Source organism: Balaenoptera ricei, chromosome 12 (genome assembly GCF_028023285.1).
Source record: "Balaenoptera ricei isolate mBalRic1 chromosome 12, mBalRic1.hap2, whole genome shotgun sequence".
NCBI classification, from domain to species: Eukaryota; Metazoa; Chordata; class Mammalia; order Artiodactyla; family Balaenopteridae; genus Balaenoptera; species Balaenoptera ricei.
Genome location: NC_082650.1, coordinates 15,567,613 through 15,592,716, shown reverse-complemented (window position 1 = coordinate 15,592,716; position 25,104 = coordinate 15,567,613). Strand labels below are relative to the sequence as shown.

The following is a 25,104-nucleotide window of genomic DNA, read 5'->3' as shown; positions in this document are numbered from 1 at the left end:
GCACCAGAGTCATGTCATTTATTCCCTTCTTTTGTCATTTAAGATGAGTGCTCCCAAGGGATGCATTAAACACCTTTTTCTCCCCATTCTCCCTGTTTCCCTCGGGGATCTTGTCCAAGCTGCTAGTTTTAACTATGTCTATAATGCTGGCAGGTCCCAGCCTGCACCCCCATCCTCCTTGACCTTCCTCGGTTCCAGGCATCTAGCTTCCCACCAGACCTGCCCTCCGCCTGCTGCAGTGTAATGCTTTCCCTCTCAGCCACTCCGATCCCTCTCAATCCCGCCTCCAGAGTAATCTTCCTAAAACACAGCTGATGGTGTGAGGGCCACCAGAGTAGCCCGGTCTGACAACTACTTATCTGTTATCAAGAAAAGGCCAGCAAATTCTGGAATTTGGCATTTATTGAAAGAAAGTGACATTTAATAAAAAAGAAAAACACTTCACTCTTTTTAGGACTTTGCCATGAGATAGCCACGGGGCCTCCACGCCACATGAGATTTCACAGACACGCCCTGTCATTGCAGAGCACTGTGAAGACTCTTCTGCGGAACATGATGTGATCTGTAAAGCCACTCACCCGGCTTCCACTAACCACAAAGTGTCCCAGCTCATTGAAAGTGAAAGAATGAGGGCCGGGTCACCTCCCACCCTCCCTCCCTCGGGGCCCCTCCCTGTACTTAACTGTGTGTGACAGCTGCCGGATGTCCCTGTCACACAGGGACTGCCGGATGTTAAACACTAGCAAAGTTTTAAAGTATTTTACCAACTGTGTGGGCAAAAGAAGTAGAAATCGAATGTTTAATTGTTTCTTTTCTGTATTCCAGTGGTTTGCCCTGCGCCTCCATCTTGAAGATCCCCAGCTCTCAAATCCTGTAGGCAGGGATTTTTATATTCTGATCCTCAGCAACCTCAGTGTCTGCCCCAGGCGGCACTTGAGAGATGGCAGGTGAATGAGTATATTCACTAAAGAATCCTGGATCTCTTTTATTCTCTTCAGTCACTGTAATTTGAGAAGCGTGTCTTTGCTGGAGAAAGTACCTATTTTTTTTTTTTAAGTATTGTTCTTCATTTTGAACTTTATTTTCTGAATTGTGTTGATAACTTTTGAAGGATGTAGAAGCAGGTTTGATAGGTCTCAGGTAATTCAGTCACGATGCTTCAGGACATAGCTCCAAACCTTTTTTTTTTTTAACCTGTCCTACCTTTTGTAGGCATGCAGATCTCATGCCTGAGATTCATATATGCCCTTTCAAAACCGTTGATAGCATAAGTCCTGTCTTCTAACTAGGAAGGTGGGGCTGTCCTTTCTGGAGTTTCCATTTTAAAATGCATTTCATTTGCTAAATACAAAGTTGTGAGGTTCCTTATAACTCTGCAAGTCCTATCTGTCCTCCATCTCCCCCTCCGTATTCTGAGACCTGTCCCCCACCCACACTCCCTGAAAAATCAGTGACTTCAGAAAAGTAGTTTTCATGGTATCTAAACCCTCTGCATTCCCACGTGCTCCACACTAAATGCCTGCATATCTGTGTCTTGCGATTGTTTTAACATTTGGTCTTCTGCCTGGGGAGTGGGCGGTTCGCTGAAAGCTGCTTCCACTCAAGTCTCAGCAGAGAAGGCAATGTTTTGTTATGAGTAAAGTTTCAAGCCAGGCTTTGGCCAGGGTCCTTCCCATTAGGGAGGAAGAAAGTAGAAACAGCCAGTGAGATGATAATTCTCCTTGAATCATTAAAAACCTCGCCTGGGCCTCCGTGGGTTATTTATTGATTTAAGCATCTAGCACTTTTCCTTTCCAGAAAGATTAGCATCTCCGATGCGATCACGGCTGGGGGAGGAGATTTTGGCCTTTTCTCTGTGGGATCAACTGCCCCCCCAGTTGCTTGTTAGCACAGCCCGCTTTCGAGCTGAGTCTAGGTACACAGTTAAGGGGTCGGAATGAGATTTCCGAGATTTATTGGTAATGAAAAGAACAGGTTGTACCGAAGACACCACATGTAGGAAACTAAGTGCTCTTAGGGGACTCAATTAAACCTGTGATCCTTGGCTTTTTCCAAAATGAACATTGCAGTCTTGTACATATTAACTTCCTTTTTGTAGATGTTTTAACATGTTCTGTTTTTGCCGCCGTCGAGTGTGGAAAATGCAGCGAAATGGCGTTTCTTATCCGCTGATCATTTGCCACACGCTAAGCATCTGTGTTTCAAGTCTTACTGTGGTTGAGTGTCTGCAGTGGTAAAGGAACACAGATATTTTCTTATCAGATGTTTAAAATCCTCTTTCCGTAAGAACACATTTTTCCCCTAAATATAACATCACCTGCAAGTCTAGCTGCCTTTCAGCTCTATCTGTACAGAACCCATGGGACATTAATGCACTAGATTGCTGGGAATATTGGCTGTAAACCTCTTAATTCGGGTTCACAGTACTGTGACTTGGGCATTAAAAAAGTGGTTTTTCCAGTAGGGACCTCTTTTTGAATGTGACTAATACAGACTCACAGAGATACCATTTTAACGTATTCCTCTTCCTGTGCCTTAATAAAGGGCGGTGCTGAAAAGCAGTGAGCACCTTCGGGCCTCGTTAGCGGTACTCACTGAATTGCTCTCCCCTATTTGCATGATCCAGCTGATCAAGTGTTCCTGGGATGTTAACCTGTAAGAGTTGGCTTTATCGGCTCGTTGAAAAGACGTGCATTTAAATTTTCACCATGCTTCTCCTCTATCACGGGAGCTCGGAGCTGCTCTAGATCTTGTCTTTTTTGTTCCCAAGATTCCTGAGACTTTAGCTGATGCAGCCTCTTGCCCAAACAGTGTTATGGACTCGGGCTGAGGAGCTGGCCTGGTCCTTCCCCACGATCTTCAGCCATCAGCACGTGCAAGCTGAGAGCGGATGAGGACCACTGGAGCCCGTTCACTCCCTGGGCTGTTGGGTGGTTGGGTGAGGGTAGTGGCACTGGGGGAGTTTTTGTGTTTTGTCTTCCGTTCCTGTCTGTTTGATTCTGAAGAGTCTGCAGTTAGTTGCAGGGCATTGAAGTCTGTGGAAAAAGCAATGGGGGAGGGGCCATCAGCGCTACGGAGTGGAGGGCTGTCAGCTTCCCTCTCTTTCTGCCTCATAGAGTATTGAGTATTCCAAGGCTGGGTTTGCTAGGGAGACAGGACATACCATAGAGGTACTTACACTCCCTGAGCCTCAGTTTTACTTGTCCATTAAATGGGTATAATGACACCAACCTCACGTATTTGTGAGCTGACATGTGCAGTTGTTGGTATTTTCCCCATGGGTCTAAGATTCCTTCTTCAGTCCTCTCCCTCCACATATGGATCCACTTTGAAGTCTTTGGTTGCTTAGTTGGTACTGGGACAGGTGGTCATTCTTCTGTTGAGGCCAGAGCCAACCTCTTACCCTACTTCATAACTGTCCTTCCAGACATGTTCCTCCTGTGCTGTGTTATCAAAGTACAAACAGGGCAGACATGTGAATGTCTTTTGTAGTAGTGGTTGCATTGTTTCCTTTTTCTTTAAGAAAAAAAAAAAAAAACAGTTTGACAAGAGACTAACCAGGACCTCAAGGAAAATGAGATTCTTGCTTGAGCTCTTGAAAATCTGTCCATGGATCTAGTAAAAGTTCCATATGGGTCTAATTTTGATTATGCAGTTGTACAGGCCGGAAGGCTCCCTGCACTGGTCAGATCTTCAGGTGGCTTCATTGCAACCCGCACTGTCTCCCCCGTAAGTCAGGATGCTGCAGAAGTCAGGATGCTGTCCACCCCATTCGGCTTGCAGTCTCCTCCTCCCATCAGTGCAGCTTCCTTGGCCCCATCCTTTTTCTTGATATTATAGTTAGCGTTGAAAACATGTAAATGATAAGACTACACGTAGTATGTATGCTGAAGTAACTGCCCCGAAGAAATTTTTTTTTTTTAATAAGAGTAAACACTTTATTTTCTTTGTTGCCGTACAGATCACAACGACGGAATTGTCCTTCTCTGTCTCTCTTTTTTGTGGCCATGCCATGCGGCACGTGGGATCTTAGTTCCCCACATGCCACATCCCAGGGATCGAACCCGAGCCCCCCTGCAGTGGAAGCACCGAGTTTTAACCACTGGACTGCCAGGGAAGTCCCCATTGAAGAAATTTTTAAAGCTTCCTTTTTTTTCCTAGGATATGATGATCACATTTGGTTTGTACTAATATGAGCTACATTATTAAATTAGTAAAGTGATTCTGTCAGTGCATCCGTGTGGAACTGAACTCTGAAGATTGTTGTCTGTTACATTGAAGGCATTTGACGTTGATCGTCACGTCTTTATGCTACCGTTGAAAATGTGTGTGGTGTTTTTCTTTTTCTTTCTAGCTTCATGAGGCTGACATTGTGATCTTGGGCTCACCCAAGCCGGAAGAGATTCCCCTTTCTTGGATTCAACCAGGAACTACTGTTCTCAACTGTTCCCATGACTTTCTGTCAGGTAAATGTCTTCAAATTGGTGCCAGGCCACTGATCAAAATAGGTAAGATTGCTATGAGAAAAGTTAATCTTCTTCAGAAGAGTATATTCCTGAAATGATGGTTGCTGTCAGCACATGTGCACAGGTCATGTCATGTGCCTGTCTTTTGGGTTACTTGGTATGGGAACCATATTGTCGGGCAGAGAGCAGCCAAGATGCCAGCTGCAGTCAGGCCCTCTCCTCCTCCTCCTCCTCGTTCCGTTCTTCCCCCTCATCAGCACGTCCCCTGCTGGCCTCCAGCATCAAGCAGTCAAGTCGGTTGTGACCTAAAGTAGGAAATTTTTACATGTGTGAGGTAAACTAGAAACAGTGGTTTTCACAGTCTTACAAAAACCAGCAGAATCCTTTCTCCTAAAGCAGTCTTAGATGAACCTCAACACGTAAAAGCAGATGAAAACACAGCTACCAGAGGGATGGGAGTGGAGACTAGCTCCCCTGTGTTTGTAATTTCCCTTTGCAGTGACCCCCTCAAGCACTCCCTTGGAGCCACAAAGTCACTTCAGAACACTGTGAAAGTCACCCTTAGAAACAGAAGAGGTCTTAGGATAGGTGCTGATATTTGATGGTGTTTGCCAAGGGACCCAGGAACGTCCTGGACCACACATCAGGTCACCCTCAGGGTAGCTGAAGCTGTGCCAGCCCCAGGGCACTCAGCCCAGGGGCCAGCAGGAGCTGGCCCAGCAGGGATACCCTTTTCTCATTCACAGAAAGACACTCGGGCTAAGAGAGCTTTAACACACCCAGCCCACCCCCTCAAGTCCCTGAGTGACATGTGTATGCAAGAGACAATTGCAGAGGGAGACAGAGAACCCTCTTTGTTACCCGTGGCCTCCAAATTTCAACATGTGGTAGGGGAGGCTATACTGAACTGTCCAGGAGGATGGCGTTTTTTTCCCTCAAAGCTGGTCAGAACTTGGGCCAAAAGGAGTAGAGGTCTCTACCGGTACCACACTGGAGTTCTAGACCTTGAAACTTAGGCAGCCCCGGAACACAGAGTGAAATAGAGAATAGTATCAAGGAGAAAATAAATGTAACTTCTGATCCAGTCACCTTGAGATAACCATTTTACACTTTTCCATTAAAAAAGCACTGAACTTAATTTTATTGAAATACAATGGAAAGAAAAGAAAGTAATATGCTAAAAGCTCTACTGAAATTCATTTAACTCTTTCTTCGAAAAGAGAAATAATGCACCTTCCTCTCTGGGAAATATAGCTCCTCCCAGAATCGACCAATCAGATTAAAAACCCCTTGGAGCTGAAGGGCTAGGGGGTTGTTTGGGGCGCTTTGAAAGGAAGATGCTCAGGAATTTCCCAAAATGCTCGTGTACTCAGTTCACAGATGAGCACACACATGAATAGAGCAATCAGAGGTACAATATAATACGAATGTGGGATTAATGGCTCTTTTTAGCATACAGAAAGCATGTACTAAATTACTTTTTTGAAATATATGTAATTTCTGGGTACAACTTCTTTTTTTTTTCCTGAAAAAAACAATGCCTAACCCATTAACAGTGGACATGCACGGTAGATTTGCTCAGAATCCTCGTTGGACTAGGATAGTCAGTTATGACTTTATTATTATTTTTTTTAATGAATGTTTCCTTGCTACAATGTTTACTTGCTGTTTTTTATTAGAGTTTATATGTTTAGGACGATTTTGGTACAATCCTGGCAGGAGATAGGAGAGTCTGCTTCAGTGTTCTTTGGGAATCCCCATGAGCCATATGTTTTATTGGTGAAACGGTGCCCCATTTCTGATGTTTCTTTTTAGAACTTTTATTTTTTAAAGGCATTTTAAAAACATTAGATTTAGATGTAGCAATTCTCTTGAGGGAAAAAAAATAAGACCAAGCATTATGTTTTAACAATTCTGTATGTAGACTGATTGCAGTTAGTTTATTTTCAATTTATCTGGTCCAGTAGTAGTGGTTTTATTGATTTTTGAATGCCCAGTGCCCAGAACAGTGCCAGACACGTAGGAAGGGGTCAGTAAATACTGAGTGAATAAACATGGACTCAGAATTGTACTCTAATTGATTGCACTTTTAAGTTAGTTGCAGATATAGAGACATTTCCTTGAACTTGCATCCCACTTAAAAACAGGGCTGACGGCACAAAAGCAGAGATGAAAAATGCTACACTGATTAAATGGATGAATGTTTTCCAGTCAGTACTATTTATAATAGCATTACATTTCTCAATTGTCAAAAGTTTTTTTGTTTTGTTTTGGTTTTGCTGCGTTGGGTCTTCATTGCTGCGCGCAGGCTTTCTCTAGTTGCGGCGAGCAGGGGCTACTCTTAGTTGAGGTGCACGGGCTTCTCACTGTGGTGGCTTCTCTTGTTGTGGAGCACGGGCTCTAGGTGCGCGGGCTTCAGTAGTTGCAGCATGTGGGCTCAGTAGTTGCGGCACTCGGGCTCTGGGGCAGGCTCAGTAGTTGTGGCACACGGGCTTAGTTGCTCCACGGCATGTGGGATCTTCCCGGACCAGGGCTCGAACCCATCTCCCCTGCATTGGCAAGTGGATTCTCAACCACTGCGCCACCAGGGAAGTCCAAAACTTTTAATTTTAGCAACTTTAATTAGTATGAAATTTTAATCTATGAGTAAATTGGAGAAAGGCCTTTTCCCTCTCTTTTATATATAATTTTCCACTTTAAACAAATGAAGACCTTTTTCAAGCATTATTAAAAGGAAAGTTGCTTTTATTTAAACTTCAGAGAAAAAGAATTTTTAATATACTTATGACTGGGTGAAGGCAGGGCTTTATGATGAAATTTTCATAGTCATCTTAACGGTACAGGGTTCCCCTTCCCCCCCCTTGTAAAAATAGATAGGATATGGTGATTTATGATGAGGTAATTCCATAGAGGCATTTTATTGAATACCTAATCCCCAGAGAGATTTTCTTGATGGCTGATATCCCAGAAGCAGTGCTTGGAAAACAATTACACCTAACTTGTTGGATCTGTTCACTCTTCTATGGCATGAGTCTAATGTTTAGATTGAAAACAGGGACATAGCAGTGCTCAGTTTTCTAGCTATAAGCATAATTTTATTTTTTAAAAAATTATTTCAGATGAAGGAAGTGGGCTGTGATTTTGTAATGCTCTGCTTGCTAAAGGTCAGGATTCATCCTGAGCAAAACCACTGTGCACTCTAATATTCAAACTTATTTTCTGATGTACCAAATGGGACGAAGGAGAAACTGGTCTTAATACTTGGGGCCCAGAGAACAGGATCAAAACAGCAACTTTACGCGTCAGAGTAGTTCACAGCGTCGTTTTAAGCAGACATAAGTCAGCAGGGAGCCCTGGGCTGCATCCCAGGACTCATGCTAATCAAAGTTGCTAAAATTCCCAGGGTGGCCTCGGAACAGCTCCTGTCAGAAAAGGATTGTCCTGATTTCCAGGGGAAGTATTGTAACACTTGAGCCTTAAATTTTCCGATTGTGGCGAGTTTGGATATTATAAGAAAACTTATAAATGAAAGGCCATCTTTTAAAGTGATTCACTGACTTGTCCCTGGAGGAAGGAACTGTGAGTTAATGGGGAGTGGTCAGTGGGAAGTGAAAAGACCCATCTGGTTTGGGACGGGAGCCCGGCTGGACCCACAGCCTGAGTGTGGACACCCCTGCGGGTGGGGCCCTGCTTCTACATAGGCAAGGGGGTGACGCAATGATTTCCTCCTGCAGTTCTCCTTAGCCCAGAAATTCATTACGAATGTAGTCCTGAGTCACTGAGTTACCATCTTAGTTGCTTCAATTCCTCCAGGTTCAGAACTCTCAATCCATATTAAGATCGCATTGATTCCTACTACAAAAGTGATACAGTGGTTATGATAGAAAATTTTTGAAGTATACAATAGAAAAGAAGAAAGTGAGTAACTTCTGACCCAGTCAACTTGAGATAACCATCTTAAGATTTTTTCCTATGAAAAAATTACACTCAGTTTTATTGGATGGAATATAGTAGAAGGAAAAGAAAATAACATACTAAAAGCATTGCTGGAATTCAGATAACTCTTCTTCAAAAAGAGAAATATTGCTCCCTACAAGATTCTCCTACAGTTTGAAATATGAGTGTATGTGTCTTTTGTGTTGTGTTTTAAAGTCTTCATTCGTTTTAGCCATGTTCTATTTTATGCAAGACAGTGGCTAAGAGTATGGGAGAAATTATTCACTGTGTAATTCTGTAGGTGAAATAGTCTTCATTCACATGGGTATTTGTGATTTATTCCTGTAACATGCATTTATAAGTTGAGATCACATCCTAGAATGTAGCTTTTCCTTATTTCTCCATCATTTAAAGATAGAGGTAAGAAAGAGGGAAGCATATTTCTTTTCCTTAGTGGCTGGATAAGACCTTTAGATCAGATCTCTAGTGGTTCAAACAAAAGAAAACAAATCTCTCTCATTCTCTAGACTCTTGGCTTTTGCCTAAATATGATTTATAAAACTGAAGTGTTGCTAATCTTTAAACAACACCTGAGGGATATGATTTTCCAACACCCTTAATACATTTGACAATAGAACATCACAGAACACTTACTTTTGTTTCATGCTCTTTCTTGCAAAGAACTTCCAGGAAAATGGATAATTTAAAAGTAGAGTGGTCATGGACTTCCCTAGCGGCACAGTGGTTAAGAATCCGCCTGCCAATGCAGGGGACACGGGTTCGACACCTGGTCCAGGAAGATCCCACATGCCGCGGAGCACCTAAGCCCGTCCGCCACAACTACTGAGCCTGCGCTCTAGAGCCCGTGAGCCACAACTACTGAGCCCATGTGCCACAACTACTGAAGCCCGCGTGCCTAGAGCCCGTGCTCCGCAACATGAGAAGCCCTCGCACCACAAGGAAGAGTAGCCCCCACTCGCCGCAACTAGAGAAAGCCCGCACACAGCAACGAAGACCCAACGCAGCCAAAAATAAATACATAGTTAATTGATTTAAAAAAAAAATGGAGTGGTCCAATATATACACTACCAAATGTAAAATAGATAGCTAGTGGGAAGCAGCTGCATAGCACAGGGAGATCAGCTCGGTGCTTTGTGTCCACCTAGAGAGGTGGGATAGGGAGGGTCAGAGGGAGACGCAAGAGGGAGGGGATGTGGGGGTATATGTATACGTATAGCTGATTCACTTTGTTATAAAGCAGAAACTAACACACCATTGTAAAGCAATTATACTCCAATAAAGATGGTAAAAAAAAATAAATAGATAAATAAATAAATAAAAAGTAGAGTGGTCCGAAAAAGAAGAAAATAGTTTCTTACTTCAAAAAAGTTACTATTAGCAATGTTTCTCTTCTCTAAGAGAGGATGTAGACTAAAGCATTTTACGTGTGTTTACTTTTCATAAACTTCCTAAGTGCCAACCACAGTAGAATTCTTATAAAATGCCTCGCTCTTTTGAAATCCAGGTAATCCTCAAAATTAATGCCCTAAAATATAATTTCTCAGTTTTGATGGAAAATTGTCTCTGTCACTTTTATGACAGGGATTTAAAAAAATTATCCAAGAAAGCCTGGTCGTTCACAGAACACTTTAACTGGGCTTGTCCTGTAGGTGTTTTAGGTCTCCTTTTTAATATAGCATTGGCCAAAAAGTTCGTTCGGGTTTTTCCGTAAGATGTTATGGAAAAACCCAAACGAACTTTTTGGCCAACCCAATACTTTGTATTCACACATGAAATTGCTTTGATTTTTTAATTTATTGTTTAAACATGCATACAATGTGACAAGCACTTTACATTACCATATCACATTCAGTTCTCACAAAACTCTACAAGGTTGAACAACATTAATTAACAGGCCCAGAGTAACAACTGCTAGTAAGAGGTAGGGGCAAGATTTTAAGCCAGTCAACACTCTAAACATGAGGCCCAATTGAGAGCCCCAAGGCTGTGCCAGGACCTACCTGGTAACCTATGTGTAGCTGTGCCATGACATCCTAACTTCCTTGGTTGAAAACGAGAACATCGTTGAACGTCCTGTCATTTTACAAGGAACAATATGCTGAAAGTCTTTTTTTTTTTTCCAGGGAAGCTTGGATGCAGTTCTCCCGGTGTCCATGGTACTGGTCCCATCGCAGAAGATGTGAGTCTCCTTGCTGCCGCTCTGCGGATTCAGGTTTGTCTGACACAGCTATTTGAGAATTTTTGAGTTTGGAGCTTCAATGAATAGTTGCTAACATTTGGAAGTGTTTTCTGTTGAGCAGACACAGTGTCAAACACTTTACAAACATGGTGTCATTTAATTCTCACAACAATTCCTGTAAGATAGTGTGATTCCCATTTGATAGATGAGAAAATGGAGACTTGGAGAAATGGTCACATGACAAGTATGGGGCAGGGACCCACATCAGGGTCCTCTATTAGTTATCTATTGGTGTGTAATAAATTACCCCCCAGATTTAGCAATTTAAAACAACAAACATTTATTATCTCGCAGTTTCTGTGGGTCACATATTTGGAGCCGCACAGCTGGATGGTTCTGGCTTGGAGTCTCTCATGTGGTTGAAATCAAGATGGCGGGGCTGTAGTCATCTGAAGGGCTTGACTGAGGCCAGAGGAGTCAAGATGGCGCCCTCACATGGCTGTTGGCATGTGGTATTTAGATCCTCTTTGGCTACGGGCAGGATGCCTTTGTTCCTCATCACCTGGATTTTTCCATGGGGCTGCTCACGATGTGGCAGCTGACTTCCCCCAGCATGAGGGATCAAAGGAGAGAGCAAGGAGGAAACTGCAGTAGGTTTTATGACCCACTCTCCAAAGTCACATGCCACCACTTCCTCTTTTCTTCTTTGCTAGAACTGAGCCACCAATCTAGTTCACAACCCAGGGAAAGGGAACTGGACTCACCTCTTGAAGACAGGAGTGTTAAAGAGTTTGTGGACATCTTTTCGAACCACCGCTATCTGTGTGACCTAAAGCCCAAGATCTCCGGCTCCCCACTGCTGTGTGCTAGGCTGGTGCTGAAGCCTGCAGTGAGGGTGCCGGCCAGCAGAGGCGTTAAGTAGCGGTAGAGAAACCTGAGCCTCTAATTAAACAGAAGCAGGTTTTAGTTCATTTCTTTCTTAATACATGCAATACACAATTAAAAATTTTACTTCAAAATGGGGCGTAGTGCATTTCTGTAAGGCATCTGTTACATTGCAACTAAAGGCAAATATGTGTGTGTGTATGTAAATATATATATGCGTATCACCGATAATTCGGTTTGCTTGTTCTATTATATCAGCTGTAGAAGGATTATGCTTGCAGTGGTGCAAATTTTTGGTGAAGCTGGGCCTCCCAGCCAGCCAGGCGTGCATTCTCATATTTCCCTCATTTTTCTTCTCTGAGGTGATGCTGTAATTTTAATCCATGTACTTGATGACTTTAGTGAATACAAACGTTTTTAATAGTACTTGTATCTCACATTTTCTTTTTTAAGAAAGATCTGCACATTTAACTACATGTGAATAAAATTAGTCCTGATGTTCACTTGGATTACTGTGCAACTTTTACTCCTTTTCATGACAATATCCCTGAACAATATTCGATATTTTCATAGTTTAGATGTGTAACCTGTCAGCTTTTACTTTTCTGACATGCTTTCCTTCCTATCCCTATTGAAGAACATGGTTAGTAGCAGAAGGAGATGGTTCCGTGAGCAGCAGTACAGGAGGTGGAGACTTCACTGCTTGAAACTTCAGCCTCTGTCCCCCGTACCAAGGTATTCAGGTGATTTGTTTATACTGACATTGGCTCACCAAAGTGCCTTAGATGTCCAAAGTTACCCATTGGATGGGGGCACAACTTGTGGTGTTATGGCTTTGATGGTGGATAATTTTCTCTAATCAAATTGCTGCACTATTTTTTCTTTTTTTTTTTTTGGGCCGCGCTGTGCGGCCTGCGGGACCTTAGTTCCCCGACCAGGGGTCGAACCATGCCCCTGGCATTGGGAGCGCGAAGTCTTAACCACTGGACCGCCAGGGAAGTCCTGCTGTACTATTTTTTTCTGTCATTTAATTCCTCCAAAATTAAATGATAATGAACATGTTGACCATATTCTGTCAGTTCTAAGATGTAGATTTTTTTAATTTCTGAAATCAGGATGCACCTTATTGTCAATGATGTACCCTGTATTCAATGGCAGTGTTTTTTCTTAAAATAATGGTATCTTAGATTTGGCAGAATACAGTAATGTAATATTTGGAATATGCTTTTCAGTGTTAGAAATGCCCAAACACACGTCAGCTTGGTCTTCAGGGCCTCGTAGGTTTCTACGCTGCGGGTAAATGACCAACCAAACCAAAGGCCATTAGACGTGGGACCGGAGCTCTGCCTTCTTCAGAACGTGGTGGTATCTGCTCTCTGACAGGACACTCTGGGAGGGTCCAGATGGATATTTTCTTCAGCGTGGTATTTAATGAAGTGTAAGCTACATATTCCCTCTGTATAAATTTGGAAACACAAACTGCAGGACAGTCTCAGCATGTGATTTTGGAACAATTCTCTAGATAAGCTATCTGAGCCAGGGAAATGCATTTTCCAGCCTCCTAGTGAATCCCCCATGGCCACCCCTCCTCCTGTGAATTGGCCCAATCCCCTTCCTACAGGGCGCCCGTAAGTCCAGCGCTTAACCAGGTGATGCCGTCTGCCAGCATGGAATACACAGGACGTAGGAGATAACACCACCCGGAATTGACTCATTTTTCACCTGATAACCAGTTGCTTTTCAGAACTGACCTGTGTTTCCTTGGGCCACAGCCCAACACTAAGGTTCGATTATACCCACCAGGCTGGTGAAACCCTCCAAGCTATGTTTTCACGCCTCAAATAGACTAAACATCTTAGTCATCTTCTGTGTTCACTAATACATAAATTCCAAGAAATGTTCTTTGTAATATCAGCCCTGTAGTTGTGCAATCTCTTTCATAAAATAGTTTTTGAGGCTACTTATGTTGTTATAGAACCTTCATTTTTAAAGCTCAATGAGTAAATGCTACTTACAGAGAGCTAAAAAAACTTGAGAGGGACTCTGCCAAATTGTGTACAAATCCAAATAAATTCCCCTTGGGGGGAAAAGCCCCTAAATTGCTTAACCAAATTTGACTCCTACAGCCACTGGGGAAAGAAAGGCAGGCTGAATAGTTTATAAATCACTCAGAAAATCAAAATGATGTCACCATCACTCTTCAGCTAGTGAAGAGAAAACCGTGGAGGCTTTCCAAGAGTAGGCTCTTCAATTTAGGAGATTGTGGGAGGAGAGAAACAGAAAAAAAGGTGTAGCCAGGAAGGTGAAATGAAGTGGGAGCACGGACAGTGGAGGCTGGGGTGCAGTTGGCGGGGGGAGAATCAGAAAGGACAATGCAGGTGGACCCAGGGAAGGGGTTACCTAGCTGCAGGTGCAGAGCTCCGCCCACATCTGGGCAGAGGCACCCTTCCCCCTCTCCCGCTCTAGTGGGCATTGGAAGTGGGTTTACTGTTACCTCTTGCACCAGAGTCAGGCCCCATGGGGTCATGGGGGAGAACACAGGGTAGCATGAGGACTGAGAGATTGTCCGCAGTAGCAACAGAAAAAAATAGAGCAGGGGGCTGCCTACCAGTGGAGAGACCGCTGCGCCGCAAAATAGGGACCCCAGGGTGAATCAGGAAACTGCTGCATTGTCAGACATCAGCCCTCAAGACCAAGTCACAGACAGATGGATGGGCCAGACCCCCAGTAAGAGCAGCGGCTGAGCTCAGGAGCCCCAAAAGACTCTCTCTGAGAAGTCTTTTGGTTTGCATAGCACTCCTGTTAAGATGAGCAGCAGCATGCAGATCTTAACCAGTGAAATAGAATAGTTCAGTTGTTTGCCCAGCGACACTCTGGAGTTCCTAAGATTTCCTGTGTCTGAAGTTGAGCCTCGGGCACTAGCTCCATTTACCGACAGTTATGTAATTAATGAAATATTTTGAAATGTGATTTTTGACTTGAGAGGGAAAAATATGGACACAGATAAAACAAAAGAGTATTTCCACATTTTTGAATTGCCAAGAGACACATGTGGCTAGCCCAGTAATAAAGCATTATGCAACAACCCGTCCATTCCTGGTTAAAGAATTCAGCGATGACCCGTAAAAAACACTGGGCTCTATCCTGTAGTTATCTTTAGGGGTGGCCTTCGGACACATTGTAATAATCCATCTCCTTTCCTGTGGCAGAGGTGTATCCTGGCACCTGGGAAGAATTCTAGAATCCAGTTTTTAAGAGTTGCTTCTCTATCTAAAGCAATGTACCGTTTTCTTATGCACTTTAATTGTTAGCAGTTGTACTTAATCCTACTTGGGAAAAAAGACCACGAAGCCATTTGATCTAATTGTTGGCATGGTGTACGGCTGTTTTCTACTCTAGCAGCGACCACCTAAGCTGAGCAGACTCTCTTGCCTCTTATGTTTCCCCACCCAGTGATATCGAGATTTCAAGAGCACAGACTCCAAAAGCTGTGGATATCCTTGCCAAGGAGATAGGGTTGCTTGCAGATGAAATTGAAATCTATGGCAAAAGCAAAGCCAAAGTACGTTTGTCCCTGCTAGAAAGGTTAAAGGATCAAGCAGATGGAAAATACGTCTTAGTTGCTGGGTAAGACTACTTTTAAAATCTCTTTTACTAAGAAGACATTTATAAAAAACTCTCTTCCCTGTTTATATCTGTCACCACACCCCTCAAATCCATCCTCTTCTCCAGCTTGACATTATTTTGTCCATTTCACTTGGCAGTCCTTCATTTGACATGAGGTAAGTTTTTATTTTCAGTGTAAAGCAAATAAGTCTCCTCCACAGAATATAAAGTGTAACGAGTTCCTAATCCAGGACTTTGCTTTTTGTTTCTCATATTGTGTTTTGGTCACCCTGGTTCTGCCTTGGATTTTTCATTTCGCTTTTCATGATAAAAATTAAAATAAGAATTGAAAGTAAAATATTTTGAGCTGAATGGGTTGTTTTTCTACTTAGAAATAACATTGGAAAATGAACAGATCATTGTGTGAGACTTAGACTTTTCGATTAGTATCCTTAATATTTATGAATTTGCATTACAGAAACTCATTTCTCTTTCTTGCATTTCAGAATTAATATTGGGCCACTTACATTTATGTTGCTCGTTTTACAAAAGGCAAATGCACAGTTTTTGTGAAAAGGAGCATTTGCTTTATTTTGCCTCTTTTTTAAAAAAAGAAACACATTCACCAGCTGAAAAACAATAGAAAACAAGGGATTTCAAATATTTATTTAATGTGACCCAAGGGAACATCAGGAGACCATATAAATTCCTTTGTTGTCTTGAAATGTCATTACATTGACTTACTAATGATATATAAGCCAAGGCTTGGGGCACAAAACCCTATTTGTTAACAGAGACATTTTTGTAACTGGACTTGACTCATAGTTAACTTGGTTTTTATATATCTAATTATTCGTGTAAGTGCGTTATTTCTTTTTCTGGTTATGAAAGTCATGCATACTTGTAAAATTATTTGAAAAATACAGAAAGTAAAAACAAGAAAGTATAAACGGCTGTTCACATTTGAGACCATCTTGACACAGATGCAGTCTGTCATAAATGAGATCATTGTACACATGCTATTCTGTAAGCAACTTGATTATTAACAATATGTTGTATACCTAGCTCCATGTGAGTCAGGACAGAGCTATGTTATCATTTTGCATGACTACCTAACATGCCACTGCTCACATCCCTGATTCTTCAATGTGCTGGGGGATTGGGCTTGGGGGGAGTGGTAAAAATGCCTGGGATGAGGGTGGGTCCCATTCTACACATCTTCCCAGCACCAAGAAACGTAGCTGTGGCTCAGCCACTGATAGTAAAGCATGTTTCTAATTCTTCTTCAAGTGTATTAAGGCAGAAAAAAGGTTTGAAGATGACATAGAGATGTCCCACAATTTATTTAACCAATTCTCTATTGATGGGCTCTCAGATTGTTCCCCATCTTTGGCCATTACAAACAGCGCTGAAATTAACAACCATGGGCATGCATATTTGTGCATTTATCCAATGATCTGCTTAGGAAAAATCCCTAGAGATGAATTCAATTTTTCATACCTACAAATAAAGATAAAACTGCAAATAAAGCAAGATAGCATCCATAATATCACCTCTTTAATGGTATAATAATTTCTTCATATCTCTTCCCCTTTTTCCTTTAGCCTCCCTCTACCCCCCCACCTCACCCCCCATCCCACTCTCCTTGTGTTACTGTTTTCTAAGAGGGATGGACAGCTAGAGTCATTCGGTGGCTGTGTTTTTAAGGAATTCATACCTTGCTGCAGCACCTCAGTTGCCTGTGGCTTAAACCTCTCTCAGACTTCCAGGTTCACTACCGCTGGATTCCCAATCCTAATGGGATCCTCTCCAGCCTAGGACCCCAGCCCTGATGTCCCCATAACTGAGCTGTAGGAAACCTCTTTGAGGGGAGATTTGGCCTCACCTGAGGCACCCTCTGGGGGCAGATCTGTGAAAGGAGCTGGCTGACGACAGGGAGTGGGTACTCCTGGGTCCCAGAGTTTGGAGCAAACATCTAGTCAGTCAGTGTTGCTTTTCTGGAAATGTGCTTCATGCAAGTTTGTTTACAGTGAGTAAATTAACTCTGAGACATAAAGAACTTCAGAAGCAAATTTAGCATCTTATCCACAGACTTGCTTCCCTTCTTCCAGGATTTAGGTGCTCTTGGTAGGTGGGTTTGCTGGTTTTCTCACCCTGTTTAAGGTAGGAAGAATTAGGAAAACTCAGGAGGATGTGGTCTCAGTTTACTAAGGAAGAATCATGCAGCCATTTTTCACATGGAATGGCTGTGATTTACTCTGTTTTGGGCTCGTCAGTATTGGAAATAAAAGCGCACATCTACACATGGCCCTGCCCTTCACTGGGAACACAGAATTGATACTTCTAAAACAAAACCTGTGTTGGTACTGTTATCAGATTCCTAACCTGAAGTCGTAACCTGGCCTCCAGCCACATGCCAGAGAGCGACCGCCAGCCTGGCCGCCTAGGATTGCCACTACGTGTTGGTCCCTACCCAGTAGAACATCGTTCCACTCTGTCTCTGCTGGCCTTTATGTGTGTAACTGAGCGGAAGAAGCCAGGCTGCCGTGTTATACATAGAAGCCAAAATTAAACCTGAATTCTCAAGTACAGATTTAACCCCAGGTCATCAACAGTTCTTTTTCTGAAATCGTGGTATAAATTCCCTTACATAACGAAGACCTATGAAGGAACAAAAATCAAATTGTGTTGCTTTCACCTGCATTGAAAAAGAAGCTGGGGCTTCCCTGGTGGCGCAGTGGTTAAGAATCTGCCTGCCAACACAAGGGACACGGGTTCGAGCCCTGGTCTGGGAAGACCCCCCATGCCGCGGAACAACTAAACCCGTGCGCCACAACTGCTGAGCCTGCGCTCTGAGCCCGCGAGCCACAACTACTGAGCCCGCATGCCTAGAGCCCATGCTCCACAACAAGAGAAGCCACTGCAGTGAGAAGCCCACACACTGCAACGAAGAGTAGCCTCCGCTTGCTGCAACTAGAGAAAGCCTGCATGCAGCAACGAAGACCCAATGCAGCCAAAAATAAATAAATAAAATAAATAAATTAAAAGAAAAAGAGGCTGTGAGGGTAGGATTTTGAGATGTATATATGCATCTGTCTCAGAGCTTGGAGGTTTTTAGAAAAGACATATAACAGTGTATTCTATTAGAGAGGAATGAACTCCCCTCACCAACACAACAAGAGATATTTTTTAAGTGTGTAAACTGCCTTTGTTATCTAATCTTTTGATACCTGGATGTTTGAAATCACTTTAAAACAGCAAGACAATCGTTTATAATCTAAAATGACAACTTCATTTGAAATAAAATCACCTTTAATTTTTGTCAGGTCAGTTATGGAAAAGTGACATTATCAAGCCCTTATACACATGGTTGCAACTTCTTAAGAAATATAAATTACCCATCCACATAATTCAAAGAGTCATGTACCACAATGTTTACTGCAGCACTATTTACGATAGCCATGACATGGAAGCAACCTGAGTGTCCATCGACAGATGAATGGATAAAGAAGATATAGCATGTATATACAATGGAATATTACTCAGCCATAAAAAGAAACGAAATTGAGTTATTTGTAATGAGGTGGATGGACCTAGAGACTGTCATACAGAGTGAAGAAAGTCAGAAAGAGAAAAACAAATACTGTATGCTAACACATATATGTGGAATCTAAAAAAAAAAAATAAAGGTTCTGAAGAACCTAGGGGCAGGACAGGAGTAAAGATGCAGATGTAGAGAATGGACTTGAGGACACGGGGAGGGGGAAGGATAAGCTGGGAGGAAGTGAGAGAGTGGCATGGACATATATACACTACCAAATGTAAAATAGATAGCTAGTGGGAAGCAGCAACATAGCACAGGGAGATCAGCTCAGTGCTTTGTGACCACCTAGAGGGTTATATGTATATGTATAGCTGATTCACTTTGTTATAAAGCAGAAACTAACACACCATTGTAAAGCAATTATACTCCAATAAAGATGTTAAAAAAAAACAACTCAAAAAAAAGCAGAACTCAAAAAAAAAAAAGGATGTGGTGCATATATACAACGGAATATTACTCAGCCATAAAAAAGAACGAAATAATGCCATTCGCGGCGACATGGATGGACCTAGAGATTGTCATACTGAGTGAAGTAAGTCAGATGGAGAAAGACAAAAATCATATGATATCGCTTATATGTGACATCTAAAAAAAAAATTGTACAGATGAACTTATTCGCAAAACAGAAATAGAGTCACAGATGTAGAAAACAAACTTGTGGTTACCAGGAGGGAAAGCGGGTGGGAGGGATAAATTGGGAGATTGGGATTGACACATAGACACTACTACATTAAAAATACATAAGTGATAAGGACCTACTGTATAGCACAGGGAGCTCTTCTCAATACTCTGTAATGACCTTCATGGGAAAAGAATCTTAAAAAGAGTGGTTATATGTATATGTATAACTGATTCACTTTGCTGTACAGTGGAAACTAACACAACATTGTAAATCAACTATACTCCAATAAAAATTTTTTTAAATAATAATAAAAAAATAGATGGCTAGTGGGAAGCAGCCACACAGCACAGGGAGATCAGCTCGGTGCTTTGTGACCACCTAGAGGGGTGGGATAGGGAGGGTGGGAGGGAGACCAAGAGGGAGAGGATATGGGGATATATGTATACATATAGCTGATTCACTTTGTTATACAGCAGCAACTAACACAACATTGTAAAGCAATTATACTCCAATAAAGATGTTAGAAAAAAAAAAGAAATATAAATTACCTGTCCATTAAATGAAGAATTTTTTCCTTTTTTCTGAAAGGTCTTTTTTTTAATCTGAAAATAATACTGACCCATTGAATAAAAATTAGCGTAAAGAAAAGTAAAAAGAAGGAGAAAACGAAATCTCTCATTACTCAGAAGTATTCAAAATTTTTATATTTCCTTCCAGGATTGTATCTCTGCATCTATCCTTTTTACACATTGAGATCATGCCATAAATACCATTTTGTGTCCTGCTTTTATCCCTGAATACTATAACATAAGTCTTCTCTCATGCTTTAGAAGAATTCAAATGCCCAAGTAATTTTTCAGTAAACCTAAATAACAAAATATTATTGCACATTTGAGTTCATGTATAAATGTGATTTGAATATATCAACAGTGGGATTAAAATATTAAAACCATGGGATTAAAAAAACCTTCTACTATTAATAACCCAAATGCAAAACAGATTAATTCATTTTAAAAAGCTATTCTTCAAACTTCAGAATTTCTTCTTCCGTCAGAGTCATCTGTATTTCATCAGCTACACTTCACATGGTATTTACACCTACACATCACTTTATTTGCTCTGCCTGACAAAATGAAAAGTATTGGGAATTGTTCAGGGAAATATGCCAAAAGAATCTTAGGGTCTCCTGAGTTTTACATATTTTCCTAGTTACACTAATGAAAAGGAATTTGTTTGAGAACTTGACTCGGAGTGCAGCTGCAGGGCATTGAAAGTGTATGCAGAATGGGTCTCCATCCGCCCTTTACTGATTTCCATGCAGAAGTTTTTAGAATTTCTCTGAATCGCTTGGACCCAGCAGTTAAAAAAGAAGCCCAAATTCAAAGTGTGAATAGACTGAATTTCACATTAAAGGAAAATATTCCCATCACTATTTTTTTCTCTAGAGTGCCAAATACCTGATTTTATTTTATTTTTGTTTATTTTTTAATGTTACAAACCATTTTGGTCAGTGTAAAAATAACTTCTTTTGATTCCTCTAAGATTTCGATTTTCTGCCCTGTGCAACTATCTAAATATCTGTGAACTTTTCTTCTATTTACATTAGTGGCAGAGCTGAACAAAGGTATTTACAAGCGGCCAGGGACTTTGAACTATTTGCCTCAGTCAAGTGTGATGGGAAACAACCAAATGGACCATGGCTATCCTTTTTTTTTTTTTTTTTTAAACAGACTTTATTATTTTTTTTTTAATGACTTAGGACAAGCTTTACTAATTGTTTTTTTTTAACATCTTTATTGGAGTATAATTGCTTTACAATGGTGTGTTAGTTTCTGCTTTATAACAAAGTGAATCACCTATACATATACATATATCCCCATATCTCCTCCCTCTTGCATCTCCTTCCCACCCTCCTGATCCCACCCTCTAGGTGGTCACAAAGCACCAGGCTGATCTCCCTGTGCTATGCGGCTGCTTCCCACTAGCTATCTATTTTACATTTGGTAGTGTATATATGTCCATGCCACTCTCTCACTTTGTCCCAGCTTACCCTTCCCACTCCCTGTGTCCTCAAGTCCATTCTCTACATCTACGTCTTTATTCCTCTCCTGCCCCTAGGTTCTTGAGAACCTTTTTTTTTTTTTTTTTTTAGATTCCATATATACATGTTACCATACGGTATTTGTTTTCTCTTTCTGACTTACTTCACTCTATATGACAGACTCTAGGTCCATCCATCTCACTACAAATAACTCAATTTCGTTTCTTTTTATGGCTGAGTAATATTCCATTGTATATATGTGCCACATTTTCTTTATCCATTCATCTGTCGATGGACACTTAGGTTGCTTCCATGTCTTGGCTATTGTAAATAGTGCTACAGTGAACATTGTGGTACATGACTCTTTTTGAATGTCTAAGTCTTCTTCCCGTTTTTGGATTGGGTTGTTTGTTTTTTTGATATTGAGCTGCATGAGCTGCTTGTAAATTTTGGAGATTAATCCTTTGTCAGTTGCTTCATTTGCAAATATTTTCTCCCATTCTGAGGGTTGTCTTTTCGTCTTTATGGTTTCCTTTGCTGTGCGAAAGCTTTGAAGTTTCATTAGGTCCCATTTGTTTATTTTTGTTTTTATTTCCATTTCTCTAGGAGCTGGGTCAAAAAGGATCTTGCTGTGATTTATGTCATAGAGTGTTCTGCCTATGTTTTCCTCTAAGAGTTTTATAGTGTCTGGCCTTACATTTAGGTCTTTAATCCATTTTGAGTTTATTTTTGTGTATGGTGTTAGGGAGTGTTCTAATTTCATTCTTTTACATGTAGCTGTCCAGTTTTCCCAGCACCACTTATTGAAGAGGTTGTCTTTTCTCCATTGTATATTCTGGCCTCCTTTATCAAAAATAAGGTGACCATATGTGCGTGGGTTTATCTCTGGGTTTTCTATCCTGTTCCATTGATCTATATTTCTGTTTTTGTGCCAGTACCATCCTGTCTTGATTACTGTAGCTTTGTAGTATTGCCTGAAGTCTGGGAACCTGATTCCTCCGGCTCCGTTTTTCTTTTTCAAGATTGCTTTGGCTATTTGGGGTCTTTTGTGTTTCCATACAAATTGTGAAATTTTTTGTTCTAGTTCTGTGAAAAATGCCATTGGTACTTGGATAGGGATTGCACTGAATCTGTAGATTGCTTTGAGTAGTAGAGTCATTTTCACAATGTTGATTCTTCCAATAAAAGAATATGGTATATCTCTCCATCTGTTTGTATCATCTTTAGTTTCTTTCATCAGTGTCTTATCGTTTTCTGCATACAGGTCTTTTGTCTCCTTAGGTAGGTTTATTCCTAGGTATTTTATTCTTTTTGTTGAAATGGTAAGTGGAAGTGTTTCCTTAATTTCTCTTTCAGATATTTCATCATTAGTGTATAGGAATACAAGAGATTTCTGTGCATTAATTTTATATCTGCTACTTTACCCAATTCATTGATTAGCTCTAGTAGTTTTCTGGTAGCATCTTTAGGATTCTCTATGTATAGTATCATGTCATCTGCAAACAGTGACAGCTTTACTTCTTCTTTTCTGACTTGGGTTCCTTTTATTTCTTTTTCTTCTCTAATTGATGTGGCTAAAACTTCCAAAACTATGTTGAATAATAGTGGTGAGAGTGGACAACCTTATCTTGTTCCTGATCTTACAGGAAATGGTTTCAGTTTTTCACCATTGAGAACAATGTTGGCTGTGGGCTTGTCATATATGGCCTTTATTATGTCGAGGTAAGTTCCCTCTATGCCTGCTTTCTGTAGGGTTTTTATATAAATGGGTGTTGCATTTTGTCAAAAGCTTTTTCTGCATCTGTTGAGATGATCATAAGGTTTTTCTCCTTCAGTTGTTAATATGGTTTATCATACTGATTGATTTATATACATTGAAGAATCCTTGCATTCCTGGCATAAACCCCACTTGATCATGGTGTATGATCCTTTTAATGTGCTGTTGGATTCTGTTTGCTAGTACTCTGTTTAGGATTTTTGCATCTATGTTCATCAGTGATATTGGCCTGTAGTTTTCTTTCTTTGTGACATCTTTGTCTGGTTTTGGTATCAGGGTGATGGTGGCCTCGTAGAATGAATTTGGGAGTGTTCCTTCCTCTGCTATATTTTGGAAGAGTTTTAGAAGGATCGGTGTTAGCTCTTCTCTAAATGTTTGATAGAATTCACCTGTGAAGCCATCTGGTCCTGGGCTTTTGTTTGTTGGAAGATTTTTAATCACAGTCTCAATTCAGTGCCTGTGATTGGTTCTTTTTACATTTTCTATTTCTTCCTGGTTCAGTCTTGGAAGGTTGTGCTTTTCTAAGAATTTGTCCATTTCTTCCAGGTTGTCCATTATTGGCATAGAGTTGCTTGTAGTAATCTCTCATGGTCCTTTGTATTTCTGCAATGTCAGTTGTTATTTCTCCTTTGTCATTTCTAATTCTATTGATATGAGTCTTCTCCCTTTTTTTCTTGATGAGTCTGACTAATGGTTTATCAACTTTGTTTATCTTCTCAAAAAACCAGCTTTTAGTTTTATTGATCTTTGCTATTGTTTCCTTCATTTCTTTTTCATTTATTTCTGATCTGATCTTCATGATTTCTTTCCTTCTGCTAACTTTGGGGTTTTTTTGTTCTTTCTCTAATTGCTTTAGGTGTAAGGTTAGATTGTTTATTTGAGATGTTTCTTGTTTCTTGAGGTAGGATTTTATTGCTATAAACTTCCCTCTTAGAGCTGCTTTTGCTGTATCCCGTAGGTTTTGGGTCATCGTGTTTTCATTGTCATTTGTTTCTAGGTATTTTTTGATTTCCTCTTTGATTTCTTCAGTGATCTGTTGGTTATTAAGTAGTGTATTGTGTAGCCTTCATGTGTTTGTATTTTTTACAGATTTTTTTCCTGTAATTGATATCTACTCTCATAGCATTGTGGTCGGAAAGGATACTTGATGAGATTTCAATTTTCTTAAATTTACCAAGGCTTGATTTGTGACCCAAGATATGATTTATCCTGGAGAATGTTCCATGAGCGCTTGAGAAGAAAGTGTACTCTGTTGTTTTTGGATGGAATGTCCTATAAATATCAATTAAGTCCATCTTGTTTAATGTATCATTTAAAGCTTGTGTTTCCTTATTTATTTTCATTTTGGATGATCTGTCCATTGGTGAAAGTGGGGTGTTAAAGTCCCTTACTATGATTGTGTTACTGTCAATTTCCCCTTTTATGGCTGTTAGCATTTGCCTTATGTATTGAGGTGCTCCTATGTTGGGTGCATTATTATTTACAATTGTTATAGCTTCTTCTTGGATTGATCCCTTGATCATTATGTAGTGTCCTTCTTTGTCTGTTGTAAGCAGTCTTTATTTTATAGTCTATTTTGTCTGATAGCAGAATTGCTACTCCAGCTTTCTTTTGATTTCCATTTGCATGGAATATCTTTTTCCATCCCCTCACTTTCAGTCTGTATGTGTCCCTAGGTCTGAAGTGGGTCTCTTGCAGGCAGCATATATATGCGTGTTGTTTTTATACCCATTCAGCCAGTCTGTCTTTTGCTTGGAGCATTTAATCCATTTACATTTAAGGTAGTTATCGATATGTAGGTTCCTATTACCATTTTCTTAATTGTTCTGGGTTTGTTTTTGTAGGTGTTTTCCTTCTCCTGTGTTTCCTTCCTAGAGAAGTTCCTTTAGCATTTGTTGTAAAGCTGGTTTGGTGGTGCTGAATTCTCTTAGCTTTTGCTTGTCTGTAGAGATTTTAATTTCTCCGTC

The 25,104-nt window shown here is 40.8% G+C and overlaps 1 protein-coding gene across 12 annotated transcripts in view; it reads left to right on the top strand.

Moving 5' to 3' along the window:
* Window positions 1–25,104, top strand: part of MTHFD1L (methylenetetrahydrofolate dehydrogenase (NADP+ dependent) 1 like) — a 283,519-nt gene that overhangs the window by 25,385 nt on the left and 233,030 nt on the right. For 11 of the 12 annotated variants that reach the window (XR_009506127.1, XR_009506128.1, XR_009506129.1 and 8 more), the window contains exons 8-11: window positions 4,355–4,466; window positions 10,547–10,635; window positions 12,125–12,222; window positions 14,941–15,114. Coding sequence is in view for 9 of the 12 variants with exons in the window: in XM_059940989.1 (XP_059796972.1) it covers window positions 4,355–4,466; window positions 10,547–10,635; window positions 12,125–12,222; window positions 14,941–15,114 (473 nt within the window). In the remaining 3 variants the exon portion in view is untranslated. Of the gene's footprint in view, window positions 1–4,354; window positions 4,467–10,546; window positions 10,636–11,315; window positions 11,610–12,124; window positions 12,223–14,940; window positions 15,115–25,104 lie in introns of those variants that run through there. The other variant, XM_059940995.1, reaches the window with a different exon arrangement.